The 8,280-nt window shown below is 40.8% G+C and overlaps 1 protein-coding gene across 1 annotated transcript; it reads left to right on the forward strand.

Annotated features, from left to right (window-relative positions):
* The first annotated feature begins 302 nt into the window (after positions 1–302).
* LOC118116740 (ornithine decarboxylase 1) lies at positions 303–5,202 on the forward strand. The gene is made up of 11 exons (XM_035168574.2): positions 303–463; positions 1,293–1,441; positions 1,623–1,760; positions 1,870–2,043; positions 2,166–2,338; positions 2,453–2,669; positions 2,759–2,842; positions 3,031–3,193; positions 3,301–3,416; positions 3,532–3,746; positions 3,866–5,202. The coding sequence occupies exons 3-11, from the start codon at positions 1,659–1,661 to the stop codon at positions 4,002–4,004; spliced, it is 1,383 nt and encodes a 460-aa protein (XP_035024465.1). The 5' UTR covers positions 303–463; positions 1,293–1,441; positions 1,623–1,658; the 3' UTR covers positions 4,005–5,202.
* Positions 5,203–8,280: the final 3,078 nt, after the last annotated feature.

Here is an 8,280-nt window from a genome sequence, read left to right on the forward strand (position 1 = left end):
TTTAAATGATTAAATACACCGTGAAGTGAGAACAGTCGGAGAAAAGAGACATTACAGATACGGTGTTTGTTCTTGTGTGAAGTCTGGATGGAACCCGAACAGTAATGTGACTAGTCTCTGTCTGGTGTCCTGACCATGTTAGCGTTGACACAGACAGGAGCTGTGTTACCATTAGTAATCCACGGCGGTGGAAGCCTCCTCTGTCTTTCCCACCATGTGGATGAGGTGACGAGACTAAACCGGTTCCTACGTGGATGGGGGGCCGGTTTCAGCTGGCTGCGTTGCCGTGGTAACGAGTTCTCTATAAATACTGCCGGGATCCCTCGCCAGCCCTTACTCATCTTTCAGTTCGGGTCTGAGAAGCCACTCCTCCAGCAGCGGACTTCATTCAGAGGGACAACTGCTTCTTTTTAATCCCGGCGGTTGTGTCTAATGGACAAACTCTTTGTAAATGCTTTTTAAGGTAAGAGGGGACGTTTCTTCTCGACGCCATTACGCGAAAGGCGGCACGTTTTAGCTTCATTGCTAGTCACGTAATATTAGCAGAGGTCGGCTAAAGGGCCGGTTCAGTTATGGCGGCTGAAAAAGAACAATGAAGGGGGGTTACGAGTGGGCCAGTAACGTCAGTTTCATTCAAAGCTGGAGAGAGTGTTTCTGAACGTCTCGACGTGGCCGTTTTGTAGGACCGCTGGTTGGCTATAAACGATCTTATTTCTGTTAACTGCGCACGTAAGTCTCCAGGACCTCGGACTTTGATGTGGTGACATTTGCTACGGGTTTGATTGGCTCGTGTTCATTTCGGATGAATCACGATAAGAGAAATGTCCCAACGTCAAACTGCCTCATGGCAAGAAGCGCTCCAAGCGGAACCGGCATATCTACGTCGGTGTCATTTGCAGGTCGCTGATTGGTCCGCCTTCGTGCCGGTCTTTTACGTTGAAAGGCGGACCTCTCTGTGATTGGAGGATATATGGGGCGGGGCTTAAACGTCCAGTCGTCTCATTGAATTTCTGCATATGGTGTCAAGTTGTCCTGACAGTTATAAAATGGAGCGTTGCTGAGGACTGAATTAACAATGTCTTAACAATTTTGTGTCTCTTAACATACATGAACTTTCGTGGGCTGTGGTGGTTTTGATAGAATAATCTGTAACTTGTGACTAAAAATGACGACAACTCGAACTCACTAAAGTAGGGTCTATAAATAGTTGTCTGACTTATTAACTGCTTTTTGCCACCAGAGGAAGACGCATTTTAAAAACTGTTTGTGTTAACATTTTGTCTTGTCCACAGAATCATAACTCTAGGAGATCACACACTGGCTACTCAGCAGGCCCTGGCCTTGAGTCTTATCTGAAGGGGTTTAACTTCACTGGTGAACCACCTTGGCTTCTCTGCACCTGAGGAACAGCAGCACTAAATTCCATCTCTTTTGTATTAAAGTAAGTGAATCATTCTCTTATCTTCTATGTATACAATCAAATCCATTTCCATTCAGTTACAGTGTTTTGAGTGTTACTCACAAAGTTTGAGACTTTCCCATGAGAGTGTAATCAAGGACACAAAAGAAACTGTTGTCAAAGTTGAATGTAATCTCAATACGCCTCTCCCTCCCTCTTCTAGTTTACTTGTGAGTAAACAAAAGGACTTGTTGTTACCATGAACACTGCAACTCCCACTGAGTTTGAATTCCCTTTCCTGGAGGAGGGTTTCACTGCCCGGGATGTTGTTGAGCAGAAGATCAATGAATCATCCATGACGGTAAGGGTCTGGTGCTGGTTTTGTTCAGGGGACACCCAGTGCCCCATTTGTTAAGTGATGGATGGAAAGGACTGCTTCCATTTAATGCACATGTTCCTTTCTTCTACAGGATGAGAGAGATGCCTTCTACGTCTGTGACTTGGGGGATGTGCTTAAGAAACACCTGCGCTGGATGAGGGCCCTGCCTCGCATCACTCCTTTCTATGCTGTCAAATGCAATGACAGTCGGACAGTCGTAACAACACTGGCATCCCTGGGAACTGGATTTGACTGTGCGAGCAAGGTGGGTTTTGGAAAAGTGTCCATAGCACAAAATGCAAAGCACTAGAATACAAAGATCAATTGATAACTTTTGCAAATTTAGTTTTTGAACGAGTATTTTCTTTGTTGAATGTTGTTATCTAGACGGAAATTGCGATGGTTCAGTCTCTGGGAGTGGATCCAAGCAGAATCATCTATGCCAACCCCTGTAAGCAAGTTTCGCAGATCAAGTATGCGTCTGCCCATGGGGTCCAGATGATGACCTTTGATAGCGAAGTGGAACTCATGAAAGTGGCCCGTTGTCATGACAATGCCAAGTAAGACTATCATCCATGAAACAAAAGGCTTTGGTATTTTTATTATTATTGTGTGTCTGCAATATTCTCTGAATGTTTGTCCTTTTGAATAACTTGATTTTGTTGTTTGCCCAGGCTGGTGCTGCGTATTGCCACAGATGACTCAAAGGCAGTGTGTCGTCTGAGTGTGAAGTTTGGGGCCCAGCTCAAATCTTGTCGAGGTCTTCTGGAGCGGGCTAAAGAACTGGGACTGAACGTGATCGGTGTCAGCTTCCATGTTGGCAGTGGCTGTACTGATTCCAAGACCTACATGCAGGCCATCGCTGATGCTCGCTGTGTTTTCCATATGGGCGTGAGTTGTGACTTAAATACATATACAGCTGATTTTATGAGGGTTTTCTTCCACCAAAGTCAATAAGGACTGAATCTTGTTCCCTCTAGGATGAGCTCGGCTTCAACATGGATCTCTTGGACATTGGTGGTGGGTTCCCTGGTTCCGACAATGTTGAACTCAAATTTGAGGAGGTAAAATTAAATTAATCTTTTTCAAATATATAAATTGGCTGCTATATAACAGGGTCAAACTGATTGTTTGAGTTTATTATATTGGACAAAAAAGTACAGCATGAATTTAGCTGGAGCATCAGTAGTACTAACATAAGACAAGTTCTCTTCCAGTCTTATTTACATATGGACATTTTTGTTCTTTCTAGATCACAGCTGTAATCAACTCTGCCCTGGACAAGTATTTCCCTGCTGACTGTGGTGTTAAGGTCATCGCTGAGCCAGGACGCTTTTATGTAGCTTCTGCTTACACGCTAGTTGTCAACATCATTGCCAAGAAGGTCATAATGGATGAGGATTCAGTCTCTGATGGTAAAAGCCTTAATTTAGAAAAATTACCATGATTTGCTAAAACTGTTTATTCTGGGAGCAGTTTTGTTCCGTTGCTCAGTAGTAAAGTTATTTTTTTTCTCTTTTAGATGAAGACGAAGGGACCAATGACAGGACTCTGATGTACTATGTCAACGATGGAGTGTACGGATCTTTCAACTGTATACTCTATGACCACGCTCATTGTTTGCCAATACTGCACAAGGTAACACAAGACACCAACAAGATACTCATCATTCATGGTGGTCCATGAAAGGTGAAATGCATTGTCATGATAAATGTATTCTCTCTTTCTCCTCCCCACCTCTTACGACTAACAGAAGCCAAAGCCAGATGAGATCATGTACCCCTGCAGCATCTGGGGCCCAACTTGTGATGGTCTTGATCGCATTGTTGAGCAGTGTTACCTGCCTGACATGCAAGTGGGCGACTGGCTGGTCTTCGAAAACATGGGTGCCTACACCGTGGCTGCCTCCTCCACCTTCAATGGTTTCCAAAGACCTGACCTTCACTATGTCATTTCCCGTCCTGCTTGGTGAGTGATGTCACTGTAGCCAAATGAGTTTGTTATTGTATTACTTGAGGAACATTTACAAGTTTGAAGTGCTTCTTGTGTTATAGAATTCTAACTTTCATCTGCATTTTCTTCTGCAGGCAACACGTGCAGCAGATCTGTCTGCAGGGCATGCCAGCCCCTGCGGAGGAGTCTCGCTTGTTCGAGGTGTCTGCAGGCTGTGGCCAAGAGAGCAGCTTGGAGATGCCTACCAAGCCTTGCCAGGCCCGTGTTGTTTAAACATATCTAGCATCCTTTGTTTTCAAATATTGGACAAGATTCTTTTGGGGGGTTTTCCCCTGCTTTCTCCCCAAATGTATGTGAACGTTTAAGGCCAGTTACTTGACAGGAGAATGAGAGGGGCATGTTGTTGTACACAATTTCTCTGTTCTGTATGGAAGCTGGAGATCAACCCTCAATGTAATGAGGCTAAATCACACTCTGAGTGTCTCTATGGGTGTAAAAAAGGCAACACTGCACTTGAATGTGTTAGTGCAGCCTTCTTGCCCTAGTCAGGGGAAATGACTGTGGGAATTAGATCTTGAAGAATCTGCTGAATAGAAAGTCGATTGCTAAATATATCACAAAACCACTTTGATGAAGGTTCCTCATCACCATTGGTCTCAACATTTGGACAAAATCTTTTTTCAAGGGTTACCGGTGCTTTTAATTTATAATGTTAAAATATAATGGCAAATTGCTTAACAGCTGAAGTCACATCCCTTGCTAGTAACTCGCAAAGAGGTGATTGGAGGGGTGATTTAATTCCTTAAATGGCTGCTATGTTAATATTTATCTTTTCCATGATCTCCACTTTTGTACAGAACTCCACAAGTGTTAATCCTTAAGATGTTAACGCATCAAGAAACACCATATTATTTTAATGTCGTTCTACATTTCATTAAGTATTTAATGTGTGTCTCGTAAATTTTTCTCTGCTGCTCATCGCCAGAACCATTTCAAATGCAAAGTTTAAATGTGTATGCTCACAGGAAATACCTGTAAATATGTGCATGAATCCTGTTCTGTATGTAAAAACACCATATGGTATGACTGATCTAAAATGGCTGCAGCAAATGAAACAATTTGTCAAGCAACAATACAGATACTTACACTTAATTGGCATCTCAGCCCCCCATATCCTCATATTTTTCCTGATTAGTGGACACAACGGGTGCCACACAAATCTTCAAGATTAACACTTAAAACACAGGGACTCAAGAAGCAGACTGCACCCCTTCTCTTCTCCTATTATTCTCTTTTTATGTTTTGTAACTTTTAAAAGGCAAGAAATCTATTTGTGATATTAATAACATGTTTAACCACACATGGCATAGACACAAAAGAGATGGGATTGCAATTTCATTGAGCTTTCCTGTGGAAACATTTAGAAGTTTTGTATTTTTTTAATAAAGAAAACATTAGGTGCAGAGTCAAATTGTGGATGTTGTGTGTTTGGTGCAAATAGGACCACATGCAGTCATTTCAGTTCTGACACAGGCTCTATTGACCTTTTAAAAACTTATGTACAGAGACCATCTAGTGGTTGCAGAAGGAAATTACAGTTCCTGCTTTGTTGCATAAATTTCAATAACAGCTGCGAAACAAATTGTCCGCTTCCTGCTCACAACTGTGCCTTTGACACACAATTGAGTCTTCATATCAGTGTAGAAAAAATTGCGAAGTCCTAGATCTGATGGTCTGTGTGAGGAATAAAGATACCTATGGTATGTCAGGTCAAATTAACAAATTTTACATAATGCAACAGCTGGATTGCATAAAATAGTCAATCAGCTTTAATCTACAAAAGAGCTATTTCTCAACCAAGTTTTAATTTAATCTGTCACCTGTTGTCTTTAAAAATGAGTGGGAATGTATTTTGTCTGTGTTTTATTTTGGGTAATGGGACTATTTATAGTGGGTGGGTTACCCTGCAGTAACAGCATCATGTTGATACATAGTATTCATATGTACTTGTCATGGACAAAACAGTACAATAGACTGAGAAAATACACTGATAACACAATGTAGTTGTGTAATTAGCAAGTGAAAGTACAAAATGAAAAAGGCAATAAAATTAGTACAAATATATAGTATCCCAACAAATTATAAATTACAATATAATACATATGGAGATATTAATATAATATAGGCTAATACCTTTAACTTCACACAGACATTATAGAGAGAGAAAGTATGAGAACAAAGTTCAGTGGCACAGAATGATTGCAAGTTAAGGATAATATTGCATGGTATAATAAAAAAATTGTATAATGGATATAAATACAGACAGATACGGTGTACAGAAGACGGTACACTGTATAGTCTACATATATATTTAAGATATTGCATTATATATACCAACCTGATTTAACCCATTAATGGGCATAATAAAATAACGTGTATTGTGTTATTATATACTTTAATCATGTAACGTTGCTGTGTTAGCAATAAAACACTGTCGCATTTGAAGTTATTGTAACTTCTTCGCCACGCTGGTGTCGGTTGTTTGTTCCTGTTCCTTTTAGTGAGGTTGAAGTCACGCAGCTCTGCCCCCTGCTGGTGGGCTGTAGAGGCTTCTCCTCTAAAAGGTGTGCTGGTTCATAATCGTAACCCTGGTTGTTTCAGCCCTGGCAAAGTCTAACGCATAGCTTAAAGGTATTTGCTTTAGACAGCAATGAGCTAACATGTGAGTGAAGTTCAGTAGGAAGGAGTATTAGGGCCCCGTTGAAGAAAACAATTAAGAAGAGAATTATAATATTACAAGAATATAGTCGTAATTCAATTGACATCTTTTGACAAAAAAAGTACTTACCAGAATAATGTAATCTAACTAGAACAAAAGCTATAATAATGCGAGAAGAACCTCACAATTTAATAAGAAAACATTATATGATATATTTTGAGAACTTTTTTTAGGAAATAAGCAACAGGGAGAACCCATGTACTTATGATGATGTGGTACTGATTTGCCAAAAGTATTACATTTTTGGTGAAACCTGAAGTATGTCATAACATGTTGCTGCCCATTCCTTATATTCCTTTTATTCTCTTAGTATTACAACCTTACTCTCCTTAACTTGTTTTTCTTTTTTACTTAAATTGGGCCTCATACTTGTATAATTGTAGTTCATGGTGCAAGCAACATTAAGGGAAATCAAACATTGATCCTCTTCAAATACTGATGTAAAACAGGATAAACATGGACACAGTTTCCCTTTAAGGTGGTACACTGGGGCAGTGAACTGTGAGAGACCACCTCAGCCCAACTAACATCACCCTCATTATTTAATACTTTTCCTAGACAGCCGCATTCAAACTGTTGACCTTAATGAGAATAAGACATTATTTGGATGATGTTTCCATGAGTTGCTAATGGAATATTACATTTATAATCCTGTTTACATGTTACAGACTTCATTATACAGTCTATGGTTACAGATCATCGTCTGATTATGACGTCAAGCAGTTGTAGCTGCCATTCATGCCGAAAAATGCAGTGAAAATCCCAATTGAACAACATGCGTAATGTAATGTAATTAAGACAGTAAGGTCAGAATACTCCACATGTCTTAATTGCTTGTTCTGATTTTGAACTTATTTAGGTTAAGGTATTCAGAAAATACTGTTCACATGGCAGTGTCTTATTCTGCCTATTGTCCTGATTGGGTTAATATTGGAATGTTGGGGTCCATGAAATCGTAGTCAGTGTGTCTTATCGTGTTAAAGTTTTGCTTTTGTTGCTGTGGCCTCAGCCTCTCAGAATGGAGGATGAGACCACAGTGCTCCTTTGTTCCACACACAGCCTTTCACATCTGGTTGTGAAGTTTGCCCCTGGACCAGGTCACCAGCTACATTGGTCACTGTGTGTCCCGATGATGTCACCTAGCAAATAAATCCCCAGCGCCCGTCTCCATACTGTCTTTCTGCTTCTTGTTGTTGGGCACACAGCGTCGCCCTTCATTACACAGCCAGCACGACATTAGCTCACTGGACTCCTGACATCAGAAGGTATTCTCCTCCATGGACTTGGTTACCTAACTTGGCCTGTCATAGAATAGCACAACACGGTTATAGGACTTTGTCAGTGTATTAGATTTGATTGAGTGTATTTTCTGAATATAATTGTTATGTCTGTTTGTAGGGTATTTGCTGTTTGTTCCGCCCATATCCAGTTTCATTTACATGAGGTGGCCTTAACTGAGAGACACACAGCTGCACAGCCATCTTTGATTCCACCATCTTGTTTGTAGTTTTGTTGACTTTCCAGTCGACCATTTGGTTTGACGATTACAAATCGGCCATGGTTGAGTCACAAAATATCCAGGACTGGCAGAAATAATTTTAATCTATTTGATTTGTTGCGTGTATGTTTTGTGAGTTAATAGGGGTTTTGATGTGCCCCTTGTCCTCTCACTTTACAAAACTGAGGCCAAAATATACTAGACAGGGGTGCTACCATCCTGCCCTGGTGATGTCATTTGGGGCCTGTAGTCTGTGCAGTAATGCTCAGTTG

This window comes from Hippoglossus stenolepis, chromosome 10 (genome assembly GCF_022539355.2).
Source record: "Hippoglossus stenolepis isolate QCI-W04-F060 chromosome 10, HSTE1.2, whole genome shotgun sequence".
Taxonomy (NCBI): domain Eukaryota; kingdom Metazoa; phylum Chordata; class Actinopteri; order Pleuronectiformes; family Pleuronectidae; genus Hippoglossus; species Hippoglossus stenolepis.